At 38.2% G+C, this 25,576-nt stretch overlaps 2 protein-coding genes across 5 annotated transcripts in view; one reads left to right on the top strand and one right to left on the bottom strand.

The window, feature by feature from the left end:
- The window catches only part of LOC108096230 (serine/threonine-protein kinase NLK), a 72,660-nt gene extending 53,314 nt beyond the window's left edge, over window positions 1-19,346 (top strand). The window contains exons 3-9 of one of the 2 annotated variants that reach the window (XR_001771697.2): window positions 5,950-6,079; window positions 12,072-12,127; window positions 12,595-13,186; window positions 13,865-14,066; window positions 14,129-14,222; window positions 14,667-15,088; window positions 16,511-19,346. Coding sequence is in view for 1 of the 2 variants with exons in the window: in XM_017197624.2 (XP_017053113.1) it covers window positions 5,950-6,079; window positions 12,072-12,127; window positions 12,595-13,186; window positions 13,865-14,066; window positions 14,129-14,222; window positions 16,511-16,565 (1,129 nt within the window). In the remaining variant the exon portion in view is untranslated. The remainder of the gene's footprint in view (window positions 1-5,949; window positions 6,080-12,071; window positions 12,128-12,594; window positions 13,187-13,864; window positions 14,067-14,128; window positions 14,223-14,666; window positions 15,089-16,510) is intronic. The other variant, XM_017197624.2, reaches the window with a different exon arrangement.
- Window positions 19,347-20,928: 1,582 nt separating this feature from the next.
- Window positions 20,929-25,514, bottom strand: LOC108096232. 3 transcript variants are annotated; one of them, XM_017197625.2, is made up of 4 exons: window positions 25,207-25,514; window positions 24,604-24,759; window positions 22,401-22,674; window positions 20,929-22,039 (listed from the first exon to the last, which is right to left on the bottom strand). In XM_017197625.2, exons 2-4 carry the CDS (start codon window positions 24,756-24,758, stop codon window positions 21,239-21,241), a joined length of 1,230 nt encoding a protein of 409 aa, XP_017053114.1. In that variant the 5' UTR covers window position 24,759; window positions 25,207-25,514; the 3' UTR covers window positions 20,929-21,238. The 3 variants fall into 3 exon arrangements, with proteins under 3 accessions (XP_017053114.1, XP_017053115.1, XP_017053116.1); XM_017197626.2 differs by lacking the exon at window positions 25,207-25,514 and adding an exon at window positions 24,907-24,965; XM_017197627.2 differs by lacking the exons at window positions 24,604-24,759; window positions 25,207-25,514 and adding an exon at window positions 22,807-22,905.
- Window positions 25,515-25,576: the final 62 nt, after the last annotated feature.

Below are 25,576 nucleotides of genomic sequence, written 5' to 3'. Positions count from 1 at the left end.
CGGGGAAAGTGTCATAATCAATCTGGCTGTAGGATGCCCCCCTAACCGAAAAGCCAAAAACCAAATTTAAATTTACCAAAAGATTTTTACATAATTGGTAGCGACAAGTTGGAGCTCACTTCTCGGCATGTTGCGACATTGCCATGACCTTCGGAAAATGCTGGAACTCAAAGCTTAATAAATTAAAATACCTTTAAACTTTTCTCCAATTAGATATTATATTTAAATATGTATATTCTTTGCAAAAACAAGACTAATTTTTTTTAATTTTCTCTTCTCTTTTTAGGTAAGCAATTAAAGAATGAAGAAAGAGCCACTTGAAACCCAACGCGGGATAAGTAATATCAAGATTAAACCGTTTTACAAGCCCCATTAATTAGGTCAAAATCTTTCGCATGGTATCATTTCTCATGTTGCCAAAAATTATGGCATAATTTAATGTCAAACATTTTCACTTTTCCCGAAACAATTACACAGAAAATTATAAAATTATGACAGCGCCGGGCCGAAGCCTCCGCCTAACTTTCAGTATTTATATATATGTACACGTAAATATTTCATTTAATGTCTTTGGCAATTTGGCGCTCTGTTGTTGGGGCTGTTGTCATTTTTCATTCCGCACGAAAAGTCCGACCAGCAGCAGCAGTTTCTTTGGCATTAAAGTGAAATATGGCCGAGAACTCAAAGGCAACAAAGAAAAGCGGCAGTCGAGCTAACGACATTGACAATGACTCTATTGTTTTGCTTTCGCCTTGAGAACATTTTTAATGTGTCCACATTTTTCATAGTATACTTAAGTGCGAGACTCCAAGACATTTTCGTGTTTTTTTTTTTTATGGGTGGAAAATTACGAGGATTACGAGTGAAGTATGCAATCAAAATGGATTTTAATTGATTTTGGCATCGTTCGGCTGTAAAAGTCATTGACTGCACATACTAGCAGACTTTCCCACCCTTGGAAAATTCTAAATTGCATAAATTTATTTCTCTCTCTCGCTCTCCGGCCGGAAAATGCCACGCCTACCACCTGCCTTTGCCTGCAGGCCATTTGTAAAATTGATTACGCGCATAAATTGAAGCAGACGTCGACGAAATGGGCAGAGAAAGTTGGGGAGGAGGGGGAGCGGAGCTACAGAGACAGGAAGTGGGGGAGAAAGAGACAGGAGATGGGTCGGAAAAGCGGAGATTGGGTTTTTCCAAGCTTTTCCATAGACACATTTGCACACAGCTCGGTTAGTTTCAAATTGAGTTTTTAAAGCCTTCTCACTGAATATTCGTTATTTTATTTATATAATCAAATTCAATTAAGCCTAATTGTTTTAGTTTGTGTGTGTATGTGTATTTTTCCTAATTCTCTTCCTGTTTCGTCCCATTTATGCCCCCTCACCCCCCCGGGGAATAAACCCCAAAGTTATTAGTCAATTAACAACAGCGAAAATGTTGCAATTAATGTTGCGTATTCACTGAGAGAAAGAGATAGAGAAAGGAGAGAGCGGGAGAGCGAAAACAGTTTGCGGTTGCCGTTAGAATTCCCTGCTGATACTGGCATACATTGCCATAATTATAACAGTGTGAAATGGTTGAAACATGCGAATTAGTAGCCGTCGGTGGCGTCGGGGGAAAACTTGGCCCAAACATGACGCATCTATGCGGCACAGGCGTATAAATTGGGGAGCATTTATTAAGATACATTCAAGATATGTTCCAACACCATCTTCAAACTCATAACAAAATTAATGTCATACTTTATCGGATCCCGTTTAAATTGACAGTCTTTTAAAAAACACCCGTACTCTATCATAAGTAAATTTTTACTAGCAATAATAGTTTGCTGATCATTAATAACGTTTAAAAAGAAATTCTGTAGTTCTTCAACATGTTTGTCACCAGTGATTTCCCCCATGATTTCTCTATTCCCTGCCGCTGGGTCGCCAAAACAGTGGACACTGCGAAATGCCAACATCAGCAAAGCTCAACAATTGGATGGCTCAGCACATCAGTGGGAAAACAAAGAGCAGGAAGACAGAGACAGACAGACAGAACGGCAGCGCGAGTTACAGAGACAATCAAAGCGATGTCAGGACGACAACAGAAATTAGTAATTTACACGTGGGCCAAATCCAAAATTCCACCCCAACAGCTGGAGCATGTGGCATTTATAATGGGTCTATGATTATAGCCAAACTGCAATTAGTGATTGAGGACTTCAATACCGAAATGTGAGCTGACAAATTGCATGTATATTCTACACGTTATTATCATTTAAATGTGGAAAGGAAATAAAAGTGGCTTTAAAGACTTAGAAGGTTTTAATATTGCAATGACGATTTCCAGTTAGGTTACGCCTTAAATAATAACGGCCCTTAAAAACGTTTGAATCCAGTTGAAATAACCGAGGGGACTGAGATCCAGAATGCTGCGGGTTCAATGAACGAGTGGACCTGGTAGATGGAGAAAAGGCAGTCAGACGACGACGACGACGACAGCGGCAGCAGGAAGTTAAAAGGCCCAAAGGCAACAAATGCTCACTTGGATGGATCAGCTTTTAAGGAGGGGACCGAAAGGAGTTCGAAGGGGCTGAGGGGCGTGGCTGGGCGAAGAATGTTTGATGATGAGTGCACAAGGTGATGAGTTATTCAAAAAGCATGTGCAAAGTGTCAGAAGAAATCAAAAATGAAATTATGCAAGCAGATGAGGGCGACGGCTGCCGAGAGATACTGGCGATGTTGGCCATGCCTCAACCAAAAAAAAAAGGGCCCAAAACATCATTTTGTGTAATACGAAAAGTGTATATAAAATACAAGGAATGCAAAAAATGGCAAAGGAATGAAATAATAATGTAAAGTTAAGGCAGATGTGACCCGCAGGCGAGGTCCGAACCCGAAAAGTCATTGAAAAGTTATTTTTCGGCTTAAGCTGCTTAAAGCCATCGAAAGGAATGTGCAGTGGAGTTTAGATACGGGTGGTAATCGAATGTAAGATACTGTGCAATGAATATTTAAATATATATTTGAGATACTAAGGTAGGGGTTCGATGCATATTTAACAACACATTTCTCTTTACCAAGTCCTTTTTTGCAATCAAAATACCCAATGCAAATAAGTATCATTCAGGATATAACCAACTGGCCAAAAGTCAATCGAAAGGATATTTGAATTTGTTTGCGGCATCGCCAAAAAACGGAAAGGGAAAATGGCAAAAATGAAATAAGAATGCGACAAAACTTTGTGAGCATCGAAATGGCAATTTGAAGTTTTCCACCCTTTGGGGCTTTCAACGCCCCCGCTTTTCCCCCTCAATATTTCCTCCTTTTCCCCACTTTTAACCCATTTTCGATTCGATTCCGAGCACTTGAACACGAAATGCGCACAGACACACACACACAAACACCTGAAGCAAGACAATTGAAGATGGTTTTTATTCTCCACAATTTCGTTCATTCCGATCAATCAGATGCGGGAAACTATAACAAATTTTCAAGTTGAATGGACACGGAGACCAGCACAAATTGAAGGACAGGCCTCGGGTCAAAGATGATAAATTATTGATCTCTGTGCGTTTTGTTGTCTTGGGTTTAGGTAATTATCATTTAGTTCTGGCACTTTTTGTTTCGCTTCGAATATATTGCCCTGCTTCGGACTTGGAGCTCATTTTCCAACTGGTTCTTCGTTTTCTTTATTCTCCTGGAGAGACACGCACATGATAAATGATTTCCCATTAGCTGACATTGAAAGAAGAGAAAAAGAAGTGAAACAACATCAGAAATTGCAGCAATGATGTAAAGGAAAAATGAGCGGGGGGAAATTTTGTGGGAGGGGCCATCAAATGCGAAGGTCAGAGGGGGATGGACACACACACACACATACACACCACATACACTCGTCTCCCTCCCACCTAAAAATCGCCTGCATTTTGTCATCCATCATCATCATGCCCTCTCTTTCTTCCCCCCTTCGCTCGCCCTCTCTGTCTGCCTTCTTCTTTTATCATTCCGCATCGCTCTCCTTATTTGTCCATGTATGTGGTCTTATCGGTTCGCTTTCTGTGGTTCCACTGTGCTGGCTGTAAACAATTTTTGATTTTAACCCAATTCATCGCACACAAAGTGAATTCTTGATTTTGAGATTCCCTTGCGCCGGCGACTTTGATAGATGACCATAAAATATTAATGGGTGTGTCTCCTTCTCACTATTAAGAACTCTTTCTTGGGGCTACATTTTTGGGAATGGGAAATAAAAGTTTTAAAGCTCTGGAAAATTCTTCCAAGGTGCATTATAAGATGTGTTAGCTTAAATTGTTATTTTCTGAATGTCAAAATCTTAGGAATTTTCTATTTCCTTTATTACGTTTTTATTATTTTCCTGCCTTGTTTCCGTTTGTTGTTCTGCATTTTAACATAATCGTTTCGTTGCTCATTATCATTAACACTTCTGACATTGCGCCTAGACGATTTTATTCATTTTCTCAGCTCAGACATGCAAATCGCATTCTGCCTGCAAGAAAAACGCCCTAATGTATGCTACACTCAAATTGGATGCTGACTCATCCAGCGAGAAACAAACACGCACACAGAGCAAACAAGAATGGAGAATGGCAGAACGAAAGCGATAGAGGAGCGATGCTCTCACAAACCAATTCAATCTGCAGCAATTTGCCATAATTTTGAACGCTTAAATGTCGTCGGCCGAACTAACAGGGCTAAAAGATTTACGGCCCTCAACTTATCACCCCGCAAAGCAGCAAGGCAGATTCCCCAGCAGCCGGGGCAAAAATAAGAGAGGAAAAATGAAATTTTGGTAACCGGAGTAGCAAAAGATGCTGCGCAGTTTTTGGCCATTGAAAGCAAGGACCATAACAAAAATATTTTTCACCACAGCGAAGGCAGCGCTGAAAGATTGCGAAAAAGTGGAAAAATTGGCGAAAAATGAGAACACAGGGAACAATTTTGAATATAAAAATATAAATTCCTTTGCATATGTAACATGTAATTGTTTTATTTTAAACATCAAAATTTTATTAATTTTTGTGTTTTAAGCCAAGCAAATATAAAAGTTCCTTAAAGAGTAATGTTAATTTTTGATATAAATTAAACTTTTCATAATAATTTTGGCTGTGTAGTGAGTTTGTTGTAGCGAGTCGGGCAGACAGACGACAAGGACTTGGCCCCAGACAGGACAGGACGCTGACTAACACTCAGCCATGGCCAATGGCATCATAAAAGTCCCCATAAGCCGGACCGACGCCTCTGTGTCGTCGGTGTTCGAACGCCACCCCCTGAGCGCCATTTATTCCCCTTAATTTCTTGCCCCAACCAAAGCCTCACATGTCTGTTGTTTGACCTTTTTTTTCTCTGTTTGCCACATTTTCGTATTGCTAATTTTGTGTCGACGTCTTTGTGGTTGTTTATCAATTGCAAGACAATACACATTTGCCTATTTCTAGGCGCCATTTTGTAGGCTCGAATGGAAAAGCAGAGCGGGTTTTCGCAAAACAAAAGGAAAGAACTCTGGCATTGTCAAGGCGAAAAGTTGAACGAACTTTCAAACTCCATCGAATGTTTGTTTGTTTGCCAGTCTGTCTGATTTTGACTGGGCTTTGTCTGCCGCAGAGTATAAAATGACATTTAAGCCAGGGGGAAGAAATTCTCATTGTGGTCTGTTTATAATGCGACACTTGAGCGGTGAACGAGAAGTTGAAGATTAACTTTGACTGGGTTGGAAAACACAGGAATTCTCTTAACACGATGCTAAAGTGCAATGAAAATATAACAAAATAACAAACATAACAGCAGCCAGGGAAAATGAATCTCCTTAAACTCAAAACAAACTAATTTCAAGTAACAGTTAAGTGTGGTTATAAACATAGCATAGGTCTTGATTCTAAAAAGTTAATGTTGCAACAAAATCAATATTTATTGTAGTATATTAATGTTTATATTTGTTTTCCAGGGCCGTCACAGATCCTCGGGATGGACGACGCGTGGCCTTGAAGAAGCTGCCAAATGTGTTCCAATCGTTGGTCTCATCGAAACGCGTTTTCCGCGAGCTGAAAATGCTCTGCTTCTTCAAGCATGAGAATGTAAGTGGAAATTCCAATCTTATTTCCCCTTCTGAACTGAATTATCCTTATTGCAAACTTGCCGTTTCGCTGATGACAAAAAAATTTAATTAAAATGTTGACGTACACACTACTTTCATTATTGTCACTGCAGTGGGTCTATATGCACGCTCGATATTTATCCCTTGTATCTTTTGTACGTGAAATATCACGTATACGCCGTGGCTGTCCGACTGCCTTTGGCTTATTCTGCCTTTTTGTTGCACTGAATTTATTAACAATTATATTTTCCACTTTAGTCTCGGGCTCTTTTTCATAATATTTACAACTCAAACAGGACAGAGATTGCCGAGAGGGGAGTTTTTTGGTTGCAAGCCGCTGAAAAATGTATCCTTTTCGCGGAAAATTTTCCACATTTCCTTTTTTTTACGCCCTCCATTTAATGTCCGTTGTTCTCTGCCCAAGTGGAATTATTGTTCGCTGGAATTATTGTCATTAATTAAATGTTTGATATGGCATGTTAATTTATTGAATTTAAACAGTTCTTAAAGGGTTAAGCATCGCTTTACTTTGCTTTGCCGGTTATTCTGCGAGTAAAATAAATTGCATGGCCTGCAAAAAGTAATTATAGCGTGAAATATTGCAGAAAAGAGATATAAACTTAATAAAAGATAAATTAAACTACTTTTCTTTGGGCAAACTGTTCACTTGAACATTATTCAATTTAAAATTTAATTTCATTTTGAAAACATTTAAATTTTCGTTTTACAAATGCATTCTCTTCCTCCATTTATGATTGAGCATTTAATAAATTCTGCAAATTTATTGCAAACAAATTTGTGCCCGAACCGAACAAAAAATCTGTGAATTGTCAAACATTTTGTGGCAGTTAAAAACAGCCAAAGGCGATGGCAACGAATGCATAAAATGCATGTTGTAATTTTGCCTGATATATTAGCATGCAGGCAAGAAGAGAAAAAAATATACATTTGGAAATCTGCTGAGGGTCAAATGCTTTATGCCATTTTATGGGATATTTTGTACAAATATATTCTCTCTGAATTGTCAGCGCTTATAATTTATTTACATATTCACTGCTATTGCGCTGCACGTGCTCAAAGCGTTTGAAAGGTACGAGTAGTTTTTTTTTTTTATTCAAGAACCTTTTGTTATGGTCCATATTTGGTAGATCTGACATTTTCATACAAAGTTAAAAGTCAAGGAAGAGGTTGTTGTGGGACTTTTATGGTGTTACTATGTATTATATAGATTGAGAAACTGTCGCATACGATTTGCTGCACTCTTAAATGTCACGGTCTCTCCCCTCGAATATTTTTTATATTTGCTAAATCATTTCCAGATTGGTTCAACTTCATTAGACATCAAATAAGCCGTGGGATGTCTGGGAATCTAATGCCGAGAGAGATGGCCAATATATCTACCATATATCTAGCATCTCTGTTTATCCATCATCATCATTTCCATCAGCCTACATGATTTCCTTTTGTTGTTTCTCTTTTTTACTCGCGCTTGGCTGCGTGTGAATTTCGTAATGCAATAATGAAGAGGTATAGGCGAAGTGGGCGTTTCAGAGCAGACAGCTGTATTCTCCCCTCCTCTCGGGGCTCCAATCTCGATTCCATATGTCGGCAACAACAACAACAACCACAACAGCAACAGCAATTGCTGTAACACCTTGCCCAATATGCAAATTTTCTATTAATATGCATAAATTGCTCCAGGTGGGTGGAAGAATCGCGGCGGGGGAAATGAAAGAAGCACGAAGGCGCGACTTTGCTGTCAACGCTGGAGATACTTGGATTGGCTTCCAGAGAAAGAAAAACAATATTATATCGAATTATATTTAGAGATTATCCAACAAAAATCTCTTACTTAAAGAATTTAAAACTTTTTACTCACAATTAAATCTCTGATTAACAAAAACCTTTAAGATCATAAAGTTCAAAATAGTATTATTCGCCAACTTTAAGCAAATAAAATTATTTGTATTACCATGCTGGCATATCACACAGATGTAGGAGACATTTTCCCTAAAAAAATAACTACATTTTAATAGTTTTTCTCCGCATGTTTTTGCATCTGCCTGTGTTTCCTGTTTCATTTCCTACATGACAGACATCATTCAGAGAATGGCAAACAAGTGCAATCAACTCCAAACGGTTAGCTAGAAAGAGAGGCATCGGAAAACTAGAAAGAGTGAGAGCTACAGAAGCAGCAGAGAAGTTGTTGACAAGGCGGCGGGGTGAGGGGGGAGGGGGGATTGGAAAAACACTGGGCTTGGCACGTGGCTGCCTTGCATTTTATTGCAAATTGGGTTCTCCATATAGTTTCCATATGGACTCGGCGACTCAACTATTTATAACTCAATCAATGAAAGACCTCCACTCGAAAGTTGTAAGTCCAATGAGTAGTGAGTGAGGTATTCGTTTCCAAATTGACTTTTCGGCATATTATTTGAGGTCAGCAATGAACTTATGATTGTTAAAGTGCCAGAAATTCTCTGATAAATTTATTTCTCGTTGTTGAAAAGCTAAACCAATTCAATAGACTATTCATGAATTAATTACTCAAAGATATTCTGTTTATTTGGGGATTTTGAAACAAAAATATCACTGAAACTAACTTAAAAACTCGAACATTGCAACCCATTGACCCTTTCAATCAATCAAACTCTTGAAGGGAAGACCGTTCTTCAATGGCTTTTCGCATACACAAATGACTCCTCTCATGCTTTATGCATTGCAGTTTAGCAAATCGCTGCAAAATGTTTGCGCCCCATTATCCGTTGCCCATTTCAATTGCAAACCCGGTTTCTTTTTGTTGTACTTTATTTCTTATTGCAATGTACGTGGCGCACATTTCAAAAGCATTTCTCACATGCAACTCGGGCGAGGCAGGAGTTTTTCTCATTTTTTTTTACCCCCATTTTCATTTCCACGCAGCCTCGAAGCTGGCTGTCAACTTCCTCCCATTTTCCCTCTCTATAAGAGTCAGATATATATGCATGCTGATTTTCGATCCCTTTTCCGCCCAAAATGATTGAGTTTGACGCGCTGGCAGCATCAATTGCATGCAAATTTTGTTATTATTCGCATTGCTTTTGGCAATTGAAATGTCAATTTCTTTTGGACTTTAATGATGGATGTGTGTGTTTAGAAAAAGAAAAAGTTTATCTTCTTAAAAAAGAGAATATAATTCAGAAGAGCATTTAGATTATCTGCATTATCTTAATAATAAAACTTAAGTCGTTTAACGAAATTTGATATTTCCAAAGTGTTTTTCCCCACATCTACTTTATTTTAAAGATACATATCTAGCAGGAAATGACCCAACGAAAAAGCGAGTTGCTTAAAAAGTTTCTTGTAAACTTTAACTAGCTAAGAGTAATCAAAGGGAATTTATGTTGTTGCTTCTCAAGGTTTTTTTTTTATTTTTATTTGTAGCTCGGCGAGTTGTAATAGTCGATTTCGGTGGAGTTTGTCCCCCACTCATTTAATTAGCCAACAAATATGTGTTGACAGCTGCTGCCTGACAATCTTTTAGCTAGAAATTTGTCCCTCAGCTTGGAATGAAAATACTTGTGAAGTCGAAGCGGTGACACTTTTGCTTTTGTTTTCACAGCGACACAGAGATGGGGGAAAATTCGCTGGAAGTTTGGTGGAGCTGGGGAGCTGAGGAGCCGAGGAAGAAGTTGTAGACAAGAGCTGGCGCTCAGTGGGTTAAAAAAAGGGGTGGAGGTGATGTGGTGTGAGCTTTGAGGTGGGTTAACCAACAACCTGCCACAGCTGCCGGTTGCAAGTTGAACACAAGTTTCACTTGTTTCTCTGTATCTTTATTTAACTAGAATTTTAAAGATATACACGGAAATATATTTTGAAGTTTACAGTACTACTAGATGTTAAACAAAATAAATAATTGTGTGAAAATATTTAAACAAAAGCCAGTGGAAACTTTAAAATTTCTTTTTGTGGCACAAAAACTAACTAGTAAAAAAAAAACTTTGAAGTTTTTAAATTTTTTTTGTGTGCAACCCACTTTAAGAACTCAACCCAGATAGTTGTTGCTTTTGTTTTTTTTTATTACTTAGTTTGTTGGCTTGCTTATACCCCTTGCCCCCCGCATTTTCATACAACACTTCAAGGACACTTAAAGCTGCCTTCGGCGGTGCACAATGCATAAATTTGGTTTCTGATTGCAAGCCCAAGCCAAAATGTTAATTAGCTGCAAGCCGCGCTGCACGTGAGACCCCAAAAAATAAAAAAAAATAATGCAGCCCAAGTAATAACAATAACAAGCCAGCCGGGGCAGAAAATTACGCGCCTGCGCTGTGAAGTTAACTGAAGTGCAGTGCAGCGAGGTGAAGTGCAGCAAATGAAGTTGACCGAAAAAGCAACTACGAAAACCATTCAGAAACACTTGAAATTCGTTAATTCCCTGTTGTTGCCTGCCTTATGCCCTAACTGGAAAACTAAATAGATTAGATGTGTGGAGGAGATTTGGTCATGATGAGGTTGCATATGCCACATGTAGCTGCCCGAATAATTAGCATACACGAACAGCTAATTATTTTGGTGGTAAACAACATGAAAATGCAGTATCACCAATGTGTTTTTAAGCAAAAATAGCATTAACTTCAGTCAGTAATGTTAGTTTTAAAGGGGTAAAAATATATAACATGATCTTTAATATATTTTAAAAAATATTTAGAAATTATTTTCGCATAGATAGTGTATTTTTTAAATCGACTTAGCTCACCTGCTCGCATTTAATGTTGCAAACCGCAAAACGCAGCAAATGCAGTCGCTAAATTACAGCAGCGGCGCAGTCGCGAAATATTACAGAATTTTCAGGCTGCCGGAGCTGCGGACAAAGAAGTAAATATAAAACAAAGGCTGCCAAAGGAGCAGAACTGAACTGAAACTGCAACGAGGGGGGAATATCACGTCGCTCCTGTAGAGCGCAAAAAACTTTGCCACTTAAGACGGCGATGGAGATGCAGACTTGAGGACGGCTAAGCTGGCCAGCCAGCAAAAAAAAAATACAAACAAAAAAAAAAAAAAGGAAAATAAAAGAAAAGAAAAACCAGTAACCAAAGTTGTCGGCGCTTTTTGTTGTTGCGTTCGCAATGCCCCGCGAAAAGTGCTCAAAATTGCTGAACTGCTTTCGGCTTTTGCCAACTGCCGACAACTGCGGCCGCGAGGGGGTTAAATGTGCAACATTGTGGCTGGCAACATTTTTTTGCTGCCACTGCGGATTTGGGTTTGCTACTACTACCCCCCTTCCGCCTCCCCTTTATTTCGGTCACTTTACGCATTTCACAGGGTCCAACTGGAGTAGTATAAATATTGTAAATTGATTTTAAATGGGCGAGGGGAGCAGAGTTCGAGGTCGAGTTCACTCGCCCTGTTAGATTTTTTGATGTGATTGCCTGCCTGCCTGCTGCCTGCAAGTTCCTTCATCATCTCCTCACCACAAGCGAAAATAAATCAGCGCTTGTCTGTCTGTGGTTCTTTTCCCCCTTTTTCTTGATGATTTTTTTTATAGTATATACTCGGGAATATTTTTTGTATTCTGCTGTCCGTCAGACGACGGACTCCTCCCCCATATGAAAAGACCCGCAGACCTTAGCGTGTTTTGTATTTGCTCCGTCAGTCGGAGTCAGTAGTCAGCAGTCAGTGTATAACATCATCAAGGGGTCAACAATTTCCTTGCTGATTTTTCGCTTTGTGCCTTTTTTACTTGCGGCATTTAATGTCCCGGCAGCGACACTTAACATGCAACTTGATTTTTATTGCAACTTCATAATTTATGGCCAACCACCACCAGCACCACACGTAATCCCCTTCAAATGAGGTGCAAATCGTTGACTGTATTGTCTAGGGATTTTAATTTTAACTGCCAGTTCAATGACACTGCCAAATTTCTGACGTATTTACCGATTGGAAGAGCGAGTCTGTTTAATTAATGCGTTTATTTTGTTTATGATTCACAGGTTCTCTCGGCTCTGGACATTCTACAGCCACCGCATTTGGATTTCTTTCAAGAAATGTATCCTTTTAACAAAACAAAAATGCACTTAAAAGTGTGAAAGTTTTAATTATTAAATTTTAGATTTACAGCTTACTGAGGGAGCTAAAAACTTTTTCGAATCCAGAAATATTCAGTTACCAATACAATTTTATAGCAAATTAACTCTTCCGAAAAGCCTTCTCAAAAAATATGCAAACTAAAAACCAACTTCAGATATTTTATTAATCCTTTGGCCAACAAAACCCTAGAAACTAAAAATTCGATTTTGCAAAGTGTGTTGCCTGTTTTTCGGGCGTCGCAGCCGAAACTTTCGGGCTAAAAGCAAATGTAACTAATTGAAAAAGTTTTAAGCGCAAACAAACAAGCCAAAAAATGAAATGGGGAAGCGGAGAAGGGAGTTTCAAACTTTTGTTTGTGCTCCTCCTCGCTCGCACGACGCTATCAAATTGGTTTCCACCTTAACCCTTATCCGATTCGACCAATAGCTATGTGATAACGGAGCTGCTGCAATCGGATCTGCACAAGATAATCGTGTCGCCGCAGCACCTGTCCGCCGACCACATCAAGGTGTTCCTCTACCAGATCCTGCGCGGCCTCAAGTATCTGCACTCGGCCCGCATCCTGCATCGCGACATCAAGCCGGGCAACCTGCTGGTCAACTCGAACTGCGTCCTCAAGATCTGCGACTTTGGACTGGCCCGCGTCGAGGAGCCCGACCAGGCCAAGCACATGACCCAGGAGGTGGTCACCCAGTACTACCGCGCTCCGGAGATCCTCATGGGCGCCCGCCACTACTCGTCGGCGGTGGACGTCTGGTCGGTGGGCTGCATCTTTGGCGAGCTCCTCGGCCGTCGCATCCTCTTCCAGGCGCAGAATCCCGTGCAGCAGCTGGAGCTGATCACCGAGCTCCTCGGCACGCCCACCATGGAGGACATGCGGCACGCCTGCGAGGGCGCCCGCACCCACATGCTCCGGCGGGCGCCCAAGCCGCCCTCCTTCTCGGTGCTCTACACGCTCAGCTCGCACGCCACGCACGAGGCGGTGCACCTGCTCTGCCAGATGCTCGTCTTCGATCCGGTAAGCAATAGCCAGGATTTACTGAATTTTTAGAAATTTTTATAATATTATTGGATGTCATATAAAACTGTGAAACCTCAGATGAAAAACCATTTATTTCCATGTCATTTAAGGTATTATATAATTTTGTGAGTTACTCTTATTTTTCAAAAATAATATTCAATTTAATTTGCATCAATTTTTATATTTATTGAAGCATTAAAAATAAGTACTTTAAAAACAAAGACAAATTTCTCTAAAAAGAGTTATTACTGATGGCAATTTTTGAAAGAGTATATTTGACTAAAATACAATACACAAAATTTCTGAAATGAAGAAATGGGGAACCTCAGATGAAAAACCATTTATTTTCTTGTTACCATAAATATATTATACTTTTCTGAAGGTTTCTTTTATTTTAAAAAAAATAATATCCAATGTCATTCCCATCAAATAATAGTAAAAAAAGTAATGGGAACTTTCTTTAATTTTTACATTTATTGGAGCATTAAAAACAAGTACTTCAAATTCAAACTCAAAAACATAGAAAAATTTCTCTAATAAAGAGTTATTTCTGATGGCAATTTTTGAAAGAATATTTGACTAAAATACAATCCAAAAAATTTCTGAAATGAAGTAAACCAATTTCCAAACCTATTGACTTATATAACTATAACCATTCCGAATTTCCATCTCCAGGACAAGCGAATTTCGGTGACAGATGCCCTGGCGCATCCGTACCTGGACGAGGGTCGTCTGCGGTACCACTCGTGCATGTGCAAATGCTGCTTCACTACCTCGGCCGGAATGCGCCAGTACACGGCTGACTTCGAGCCCTCCGCCGGCCAGCCCTTCGACGATCTGTGGGAGCGCAAGCTCACCTCCGTGCAGCAGGTCAAGGGTGAGTGCAATCAATTGGAGATTTTTTAACCAAAAACATCTAATCATTATGAAAACTTGCAGAGGAGATGCACAAGTTCATTGCCGAGCAGCTGCAAACGGGTCGAGTGCCGCTCTGCATTAATCCCCAGAGTGCCGCCTTCAAGAGTTTCGCCAGGTGAGTGAGCAAAATCCTTGTCAATGCCTCCAATAACTTTCCCCACCTAAAAGAAAAACCTTCAAAATTTTCCCACCTCTGCACGCAGTCCTGTCCTTTTTTTACCCATGACTTTTAATACAAACTTACCACCTTTAGTCAAAATTGTAAAACTAAATTTCTATTTATTTTCCTTTTATTTACCATTGATTTTATTACTTTTCGTTTAAATTGGCTTCCCTGTAATGCTCTCTCTGAAGAACTATCCCAATAATTTGTCGTACCTGTCCCCCAACTCGAACTATCTCTATATAACATAACTCTCTCTCTATACCGAACTACGATTATAATTTGTAACCTTATTTTTAAATGATCTTTTCGTTTGTTCTTTTATTTTTGTTGTTCAACATGGATATTAATCTTGAAATTTCTATTAAATCGAATCGTTATATTTGCGTTGTTAAGCCAATGAGAATGAGAAAAATCTACTACTACTACCACTACCACTACTACCACAACAACTTGCACTGCTGCTCCTGCCGCTGCTCCAATCCGCCGCCGCCTACTGCCGCGCTGCCCTCACGAACCGATCCAGATCGAGGTCGAGATCAATATCCAGATCGAGATACTACGCGCGCGATCTCCTCTCGCTAGAACGAATCGAAATAGAAACGCAGAAGTCACAACCTACTATCCATAATCTGCCGAAAGTTTGAAGAATCAAAGTGATACAGATACAGTGAAAATGAAAATGAAAATCAATATGAAAATGACAATGAAAATGAAATGACAGCACAGCAAAGATAAAGATACAATAATACAGATATACAGAAAATGAAAATGAAAATGAGGCCTTGGGCGGCAACTGTCTCTCTACTCCTTCTTAGGTCTGTTGATAAAGCGAAAACCTTACTAAATATTTATTTATTTGGTTTATCATATCTTTTTGTTCATATATTTTTATCTATTTTTCTACCCTCTGCAAATGTGTATAAATCCAAAACAGAAAAAAAGACGATATAACTTCTTTAGTTTTAACTTTTTCCTTATGATTAACTTTTCATTTCGATTTATAATTTTTATTTCATCTCTTTTAAATGGGTATTTTTGCGTAACTATTTTTGTGTACATAAATGTTTTCTAAACCAACAAAAATACGGCAGTCTAACCAGAGTATTATAAAATTGTTAACAAATGTCGCACAAAAAATTGAGAACAAAATTGGCAAGGCAATTAAATATATGGCAAAAAGCACAAAAGGAAAAAGATAAAACCCCAGAGACATTTTCAACTATTTTATAAAGCCATTAAATCGAACCAAAGCAAACAATATAGAACATAATGCATATAACCAGCTCCATAATCAATTTTTGTGTTTATGTTTTGTGTTCGCATTCGACTCATTCATATATCTATATAACTAAAATATATATTCGTATTCGTGTACAGCATACAGATTCCATCAAGTAAATTAAGACCATATGCACCCACAGATCACCTCCCCTCCATTTCCATTGAAATTGTAATGCACACTTATCATAAAAAGGATCTATTGAAAATAAATTCAAATATACCAAAAGAAAATAATTTTAAAGCGTACCAAATACATAGGATGTTCATATCTTTTGTTTATAATAAAAGACATATCTAAAATAAAATATTGAACTAAGTATTGATCAAATTGAAAATACATTACTTATTTGACTTAATGCTCAAATACATTTTATTTCAACTTGTAAATAGCTCATGCAACTATCAGCCAATCATTTAGCTCAGTCATTGTCCTGCATTACCCTTTAAAAAAAAACAACTCCCAATCAGTGCAGATAGAGAACCAAAAACTCAAAAAATAACAGCTTGGATTAATTTACATACAATTAAAAAACTGCACAGAAATTCATGCAAAATAATATTTGTACAGTTTGCAGTGCAGCTGAGCAGCAGTGACAGAGAAAGAACTGAAGTAGATTTAAACGCTTGAACAACTCCTACAAAATGACTTTTGATTATTATGATTAACAAACCGAAAATTTTACTTTGTATTTTGAGCCCCTGACCAACCCGAAACTCTTTTTGTAGTTCTTCTTGTAAATTTTCATTTCATGTTTTGTTATACGATTGTTTTTAATGGGAGCTATTTCTGTATTTTGATTGTATTTTGTCTTAAACTAAAGCTTTAAATGTTTTCCATATATTTTACGTTGTACATGGCATGAACTAACTGATTAAGATATTTATCTAAAAACCCAACTACTCGAAATCGAAATTAAAACTCGTTTATTTTATCATTTTCCCCGCCTGGAATTTAGTTCGACCGTGGCACATCCTTCGGAGCTGCCGCCCTCGCCTCATCAGTGGGAATGACGGCAAAATGAGGCGATTGCTGCCTAAAATCGAAACAAAAGCAACTCAGCCAAACGATAGACCCTCGCCGCCGAGAAGGAGGAGAAGAGGAGTCGATCCCCAGTCCAAAAAGTCCTCGAAACACCCAACCCAACCCAGAGATAACTCAGCCAGGAACAACGATTGAATAATTTTTAAGCGCCAAACGGCTTTTAAGTGGGCGTTTGTCTGTTTGAAAGTTAAAGCATTCCACCACCGAAATTAACTAGAAGAAAACAAACAAATATTTAATAATACTATAGACAAACAAATATGTAACGTAACTCAACTGAAACTAGTCTAAACAACAAAACTGTAGTTAAAGCAGCAGCAGCGACACAAAACCAGCAAGTTTAATGTGAAAACAAAAAGAATATTACAAAAATTATAAAGAGAGAGAGAGAGAGCAGCAGGAGATTCTACGCACTACAAGCAAAGCGTAGTTAATAATAATAATATTAGTTATTTGGCAACAAAGCAGACTTTTTGTTGTGCTTGACAAGGATTATAAAAATTGATCGAAAATTCGAATTCAAATTGGAAAAACAACACAAAATCGTTTTATGTTAAGCTCCTAAGAAATCTATGTATATGTAAATTAATTAGCAACACACACAGACATCGTATTCATTATATACAAGTATGCGTAACTCTTAAATATATCGATATATATATTTAAAATAAAATAGTAACAAAATGCACACAAATCCAAAATTTGTTTGCCAAAATTTACCTCAAGCGATAAACCGTTTCATCCGCAAAAAGAATAAATTCATCTTCTGTTAGCTTACGATGAAAAAAAAAAACAAAATATATGTAGCTACAGATAAATGTGTACTAAATGCTAAAAAAAAGAAACTTATTTAAAATTATGCAACTATTTTCATTTACACAAACGTTTGAAGCTTCAATTTTGAAACTGGTTTCTAGATATACACTCTATATGTATCTGACCACAAAAAATCGGTCAACCCTAACTCAATATTAGACAAAGAGAAATATATTTGATGAAATTAGTTCAAAGTTTCAACTGTCGACTGAACAAAAATTACAATATAAATATATATATAAATTAAACAATTTCAACTTAATTAACTTAATTTAGTTATGACAATTTTCGCTTTGATAATAGTTTGTTAAGCTTTTTAAACATATTTTTCATAAATGTAAACTAAAAAATAAACAAAACAACAAAGGAAAAACCAACAAGTGGACGACGCACTGCCCCCCAGTGAATGGTTCGGGCGGAGTGACCCCAACTGGTCGGAAAGGGGAATCCCCGTTCCCCCTTGGAGTCCAATGGCGCCGCCCGGATCACTTCAATTTTAGTTGATATGTATACTTTGCTTTTAGTTGATTACCATGTAATATAGTTTAATTTTCGACTACCAACACCTCTGTCTCTCTCAATGCTCATTGCTATAGGCTATAGCTAAGGTGCAGGACAGGATCGGTTATAGAGGATCAATTGCTACGGCCCCGGCTGCCCAGAACATTATATATGTTTAAGACTGAGTTTTCTCATTTGACGACTACGATTGATTAATTGAGGATATGCAATACGAAATTCACACTTGATTTATTTGGAAGAGTCAAAATTTTCGATGTAGCCTAAGCACTTAACAAAATTAAAAACGTATATCGTATATGTGTATTTTGAATGTCTTTTGTCTTCAATGTTTAGAGCTAAAACAAAAAAGCATAAATATTTAATCGAAAAAAATAACGACGATAAAGTAGAAGACGCTCTCGAAGAAATTGAAACAGAAACTGAAACTGAAGCTAAACTAACTTTTCCTCTCTTCGATTCTCTTAACTGTGCTGCTTTCTTATGTATGTAGTATTTAATTATAGCATTATATATATTAACCGATATATATATGCATGTATGGATTAGCGTAAAACAAACGAAAACAAAACAAAAACAAATATGAATTCAAAACTTTCACGGAGATCTCATAGCAAAAACAAAACGAAATGAAAGAAAAGAAAAGCAAAGGAAATCAGTGTGCAAAAAAGTAGAATTTCTTTTCAACTTTTGTTTATAACTAAAGTGTTTCTTAACCGTATATATATAGAGTACAGATTAGAGATTACCGATTACAGATTGTTTATCCCTCATTTGACCAGAGACCGACCCAGAGACATACGCTCGAATTCAAGTTAAATTGACATCTGCATCCGCATCATCTTCATCTCTAAGCACATACTCCCCATAGAGGTATATTATATATATATATATATATATATATATATAATGGATAGTTAGTTTTCGTTCAGCTTAGGCACCGTGTACATAACATTATCTCCACGCCCCACCAATAATTAGCCCACATCTCTCTCTAGCTCAGTAAGTCGGTTAGCTATGAGGTAATACGAGTTCGATAAGTGAAGGACATGTACATTATACGACACACGACATAGCACAACCCTCGATTGGAGCAGGTCCGAACTAAAACGTAAAGTAATTCACACTCGATATGCATATATACCTAACAGATATATATATAGGATGTATGATTTGGGGGAGAGCGACTTTCGCCGACTCGACCGCCCGTTCGAAATGAGTTCATTAGTTAAGATCAACTGTAACTGTAAACTGCATTAGTATTTGATTGTAAACCGATTTACGGATCATTCTTAACTATATATATTAGATACGTATTACGCATTAATTTACGTTAACTGAGAATAAAACAAAAAACTTGTGTAAACTGTTTGTATAAAAAAAATAAGAACAAAACAAAAAAAGAAGAAAACGAATCCATCTTGTTTCATTTGTCGCATTACTTAAAGTGGATCCAACCCAACCCAATGCATTTGCTAATTAGAATTTATAGCTATGTAACACAGTGAAACCCCAACAACTAGCACCTACTATATACGATATGTGTATGTATATGTATGGACAATATTTAAGATAAAAACCACACACACTACACAACTCTTCACATTCGTAAGAGAGTACAGGTAAACAGAAAGCATTCCATTGGAGTGGAAAACCTACGGATGCCACGTATATTTAACCCTTTGAATATTATCCAAATATATATGGGATTACCTATTAAATTGGTGGCGAGAGTCGAAAAGGAATCTCTTAAGACTATAATTGGTCAAGATTGGTAGCATAAACCATAAAAATGATTGCGCTCAGGTTATAAAATGTAAAAATAAACAGAACTCTTATATGTACGAGATAATCTCTCTAATTTGCATAACATAAAGATAACAATATAAATGTACGTTTAACAAGTTTAACAAAAGGCTGTTTGTAGAAATTGTGACACAGTTTTTTTAACCCGAACCCACTAACCGTGAATAACCAACTCGATGTGTAAATGCAAAAAGAAGGATGATGCATCTTCGTCTTCACAAAAATGTAGTTGTAGTTGCTTACACCTGGCTGCTTTGTGCACTCCGAGAAAATTGTGTAAATACTAAGGAAAATGATAAATATAGTAATCGTCGTACATAAATTTAGAGAAAACTTTGTGATTGCTTCTCATTGATGAAAATGACATAACTGTTTCGTAGGGAACCCCGAAAGGCAACTATTTTTTCTTATAAACAGCATGTAAAAACACTAAATACGCTAACCGACAAGAAAGTCAAACGCTAATTGTAGGACACACCAAGAAGTAGTTAACAAACACGATATACACCACTATAACCACTGAAAATCGATGGCAGATGCTTAACCAGAAATATATGATATACGAGTATATGTGTACGGGAAATTTGCTAAATGTTGTAAAAAGTATATTATGCGATTATTATAATTGTAGCACTCGATATGGAATCTCTCCACTCATGTAGAAATCCTCATCCAGTAAAAGCACGCAACAAAGTTCCCTAATACTTTACACGAAATTTGGTTTCCTCGACCCGCAAGCTAAATTAAACATTAACTGTTTAACTGTATATATGTAATGTATTAACCACATTAACCAGATACTAACTAAAGCGAAACTAAGCCCACAACGGGCTGCAAGAATTGTAAATTAACAAATGCAACACTTTCGGCAGCACTAAAAGAAAGTGGAACACAGAACTTTGCATAATTTACATGGAATTCTTAACGACACACTAACCATTGTATTAACTAAACTAAACCACACTAAATAAACCCGTATTAGACTTACTGAATATTATTATAACGTAACATGAAAAGAAAGAATATGGAAGACGAAACCGTAAAAATGCTTTCAACTAAATAAAGTTCTTTGGAATTACAATGCAAAAACAAAAAAAAAAAACCAAAAAGATACGAAAAGAAATTAAGTGTTATTTTTATTGTGGTGGTAATAATCCATTTGATTTGCTCCCAAAAATAAGACTTCGATCATTTAATTCTCGGGCTTAAATCAAGCTCTCATTTATTCAATACAGAAAGAACTTCAATCTTGGTAATCCTTATTATGGCTTAACTTTTCCAGAATTTACCCTTCTCCAGCGGGGTAATATCGAATATTGTAATGGCTTATACGTCTAATTGGGGAGCTGCTTCAGCTCTGTGTTGGCTTACAAATTAAATTGGTCTGCTTCAGTCTTAGACAACGTAATGAAATGCCTTTTATATATGTATGATTCTCTCGAAAATAATGGTAACTTTTTCACATGAAATGCAAATTAAATCGGTGTTCAAATACTGGTAACTAATCCTTATTGCCGTAGATACTGTAGCTCTTCTCCACGAAGATTTGAATTGAACGCTTGACGTTCTGCTTGTGCGGCTCCGGCAGCTGTTCCAATTTGGGAAGGATCTTCATCAGGAAGCGGAAGTCGGGCGACAGATTTATGTTCGTCTCGATGTCCTCTGAATTCATTTTCTCCTCCAAGTTCTCGGTCTTCAAGATCTTGGCATTTTGAATTGGTAGAGGCATCTGAATTGGTGAAGGCACTGGACTTGGAGTGGGCGTGATCTTGGCAAAGTTCGTGGGATTCTTCTTGGGCGGCAATGTTATTTGGGGTCTGGCATTGTTGACCACTGGCTTGGACTTGACCACCACTGGAGTCGGTTTGACCTGCTTCTGTTCCTTGTCCTGTATGCGATTCAGGAGCTCGGGCAGCAGTTTCTCCAAATGCTGGGTGAGATCGGCCTGTGGCTTGTCGGTCATAATCATCAGTTTCTTGCCAGCAGCTTCTTTATCCTGCTCCACAACCACGAACATCTTGCGCTTCTTGGCTTGTCCATTGATCTCCGGAGTGTGGCCATTAGTATCATCTGATTTCTCGGTGATCACGTAGAGCTTCCTCTTTTTGTTCTGGGCGTTCTCCAAACGGTTGAGTCCATTCTGGCTGTCCTCTAGTGGAAGTGTAGCTTCGTAGTCTGAGTTTATGGACTGCACATCGCTGGAGGCCGAGGAGCTAATGGAGTGGGAACGCTGGGGCATGGTTATAATGCTGGGAGTGGGCTTCTTGGACTGATGGTTCTTCGCTAGATCTCTGGTGGGACTCTGCAAAACCAAAAAGGTTTATTATGAAAGGTATGTACCTATCTTGGACATAAAAGATCTAAAGGTATGTTTAAAAAAATATCTAAACTAAGAAAGTTTTCTTTTATTAAAATTAACAAAAACTAACGACAATAAGTTGTTATTAATTATTCTATTACTTTTTTCAATGAAAAAGCGAGTACTTCTGATATAGTAATCTTAACCTTTCCAAATTATTGAGTAATTAAACTATTAATATTCATCTTTACTGTGGCAAGTCAGAAATCCTTTGTTTCTGAGTTCTGAACCAGAAAGGATTATGAATTTTAAACCACCAACCCCTGTAAAAGCTAAACCTTTGTTTCGACGTGCCACCACTCACCTCTACAAGTTCAATGGTGCTGTTGGCCACCGCCGACTTGACAGCACCGCTCCCTGTTCCTCCCCCTCCGGCGCCGCCAGTTGTGACGGTCCCTCCATTACTGGGTAATACAATACCCTTCGAGGACTTGCGCAGCGGCGTCATCTTGATGCGGGTTTTGGCCATCTCCTGGCGTTGGCTAAAATGTCTGAAGCAGATGCGCAGCTTTTGCAGGCCGCCGAGTTGATCCACCAATTTATCGCTGACGCCGAAGTGACGCAGCCAATGATTGCAGCTGCAACGAAGTAATAATACAACAAATGATGACTACTATTACTAACCACCGAAAGCTTGAAATGGTGCTCTTCTTAAAAGGAGCTTTTCACTCATTAAAACCAACACTTGACAACTTATCACAAAAACATACCAATTATTGGGCAAAAAGAGGCGACGAGTCAGTTGCGATCGGTCGGCTCTTTGTTTAATGAATAAACTGAACAAAAAAATTGAAACTGCATTGGAGTTTCGTTCTTGTTCTTGCGACGCTTTCAAATTAGATCCGACTTTCGCTCTCCGCTCTCTTTGGGAAAAGTTCTTGAAAAAGTTTGGTTGCAATAAAAGCTCGTTTTATGCTTCTTTGCCAAGTGGGAGCAAGAGGGAGTATTGCGCTTTCCTCTCTCTCTCTGTCCATCTCTCGTTCTCGTTCGGCGGAAGTTCAGCCGGGAATTGTTATTGTTTTTGTTTTGTTGCTGCAGCTTCTGCACAACTTCCCCCTTCCACCCATTTTGTTGTTGATGCCTTTTGTGGAAGATGTGGAAAAGGCAGAAATGCCGCTTATTTTGCTTTTGCATTATGTTTATGGCTAGGCCAAACAGCAATAGCACAACATTATGGGTGGACCTGAACCGCAGCTGTCTTTATCGCCGCCATTATTGTGCAGGTCGGGAACTACCCACCAACAAATTATGGGATTATTACTCAGATAAGAAGGCGCTTATTGTTTTATAATGCATTTCAGGAATTTCAAATTTGAGCCGAAATAAATATCAAAGTTTATGATGGTTCTAAGTATATATATATATATCAATTTTCAGCAAACCCATATTTTGGAAATTTGAAAAGGGGTCTACGTCAAATCGAAGTTTCGAGTTTAAATACGAATAAATTTTATAATAAATACACAATCTAAAAAACAATATGAAATCTTGCAGACGATTACACTAGTTTGTGAAATTAACAACAAATAAATAGTCATGATTCCTCTAAAAATGTCTTATCGAAAGCTTTTAACAACCAGTAAAGGTCATTAAAAAACAAATGAGTTCGCAAAATAATTAGATAGCAAAGTATACAAACAAAACTTAGGGAAAGTTAAGTTTATACTTTAAGTTTGATTTTTTCTCTAAAAATCACAAAGCTTTGTTGATTAATGAAAGTGACTTTAACTTTTCGGTTTCAAAGTACGCCTAATTTTATATCAACGTAAAAAAGCTTTGCCTGATAAAAATATAATCAAAAAAGTTGTGGGGTTTCCCAAAGAAATCACTGAAGTACGAACAAATAAATACGATTAATCATACGAATGAATTTGTTTTTCGAGGCAGTAGGTTAACGTTTGGTCCACTCTAAACTCCATGGCCAATGCCAAGTAACTTTGGCAGACGAAACTTTATTTTTTTGCGCACCAACTGCAGAACTAGAGGTGAAGATGGGGAAAAGAAAAATAAAAGAACTTCACGGCCAGCAGAGCAGAGCAGAGCCCCACGCGCATTTGTGTCTGCATTTACAGGAGAGCGTGAGAGCTATAAATAAATGGGAATGGGATTCTGGGACCTACCCCGCCCACCCACTGCCCCGCCCACATCGGCATTATTGCATTTGTGATTTCTGCACTGCGGTTCGGCTTCTGCCGCCATGGCATTGAAATTTTCCTATGAAAATGATGCACTTCTATGCGGAGCGAAGAAAGAGGGTTCAACGCCCTTTGACTGGGAGTATCGTATCGGTATCAGAAGAGTAAGAGGAAGCACTGAGCGGAGGCCAAAGCTTCTGATTCTTGCATGTATGGGTGGTACTGGAAATAAAGAATGAGCGCTTCTGATTTGCGCACCAAGCCTCGGATCGATTCGATCGGAAAGCTCTTAATAGGCTTCCTCCGCGAAAAAAAACAGGTTTATTGCGGATTTTTTGGAAACAAACTGGGGGATTTTAAGGTAACACTCACCGTTCAGCATCGTGGACTGGAAAACGACGCAGCTCATTGGGCTTCACATCCCGGCAACCCATTAAACAGATCCTCGAGGACGATGGCACGACAGTTTCCGTCTCGAGAGCACTGGGATTAAGTGAAACGGCCTGACAAATCCGTAAAGTGCTCATGCTACAAAAGGACAAAAGTCAAAATACTATTTTTACTTATTCCCAAAATTTGACATAAACGTTACTTTAAATAAGGAGTTGTAACACAGTAAAAATATTTCTAGGCTTTCAGATCTTGACTCATTTAAAAAACTTCTTTAAAACTCACTAGATTATTTTATGTAACTGACACAATTACTCTTAAAGTATTTATCGCATTTATTTGCCTCTGTACTTAGCTTAAGAATAAAAGAAAAACTAAAGACCCTAAGAGCTTTCGCTCTCCCATAAAAGCCATCTTTGATGCAAGTAGAAAAGCTCCAATTAGATGCACAGCCATGAAAAAGCTATTTGGAGCTTACATTTCGGTCCCGCGTGGTCTTTTATTTACAAAATACCATGAAATTAAATAAATACTCCCCTTGCTACCTGCGCTTATCAAAGGTAAAGAGGTAAATAACGAACTCACCTGTCACCTGTTGCTCTCGCGTGTCTCTTACGCGCTGCGCGGCAGTTGTGGGTTGAATAACCCTTCTGTTAATATTATGATTATGCGTGCTTTTCAAAAAGAACGCTTGCCAGAAGCTTTCGGTTGCGGGTCTTTGAAATAAGTGCCGCCGATTAAAACGAGTGGATCGATTGGAATGCTTGGTTTAGTTGGATCCGATTAAAAGGCTCCCCTATCTACTTATTACCGAGCGGCTCTGGGGTTCCGACTGCGATAACGTTCTGCATTCTATACTGAGCTACGTCACTCGTGACCGCCGACTGCGGAAAGCTCGAAGGCCCTGCGTGAAGCTCGGTTTGGCGAGAGCGTCTCGCCAAGCGCTTTCTTGCTC

Source organism: Drosophila ficusphila, unplaced genomic scaffold (assembly GCF_018152265.1).
Source record: "Drosophila ficusphila isolate 14025-0441.05 unplaced genomic scaffold, ASM1815226v1 contig_106, whole genome shotgun sequence".
In the NCBI taxonomy this organism is placed as follows: domain Eukaryota; kingdom Metazoa; phylum Arthropoda; class Insecta; order Diptera; family Drosophilidae; genus Drosophila; species Drosophila ficusphila.
The sequence above is the reverse complement of the archived record's forward strand: the minus strand, read 5'-3'. Positions and strand labels throughout refer to the sequence as shown.

Excerpts from the sequence above, each read along its gene's own strand:
- LOC108096232 (XM_017197625.2), bottom strand. The coding sequence starts at position 24,758 with ATGAGCACTTTACGGATTTGTCAGGCCGTTTCACTTAATCCCAGTGCT. Across the intron at positions 22,675-24,603 it reads CCAGTCCACGATGCTGAACG|CTGCAATCATTGGCTGCGTC; the intron begins GTGAGTGTTACC and ends ACTTCGTTGCAG. Across the intron at positions 22,040-22,400 it reads GCACCATTGAACTTGTAGAG|AGTCCCACCAGAGATCTAGC; the intron begins GTGAGTGGTGGC and ends TTGGTTTTGCAG.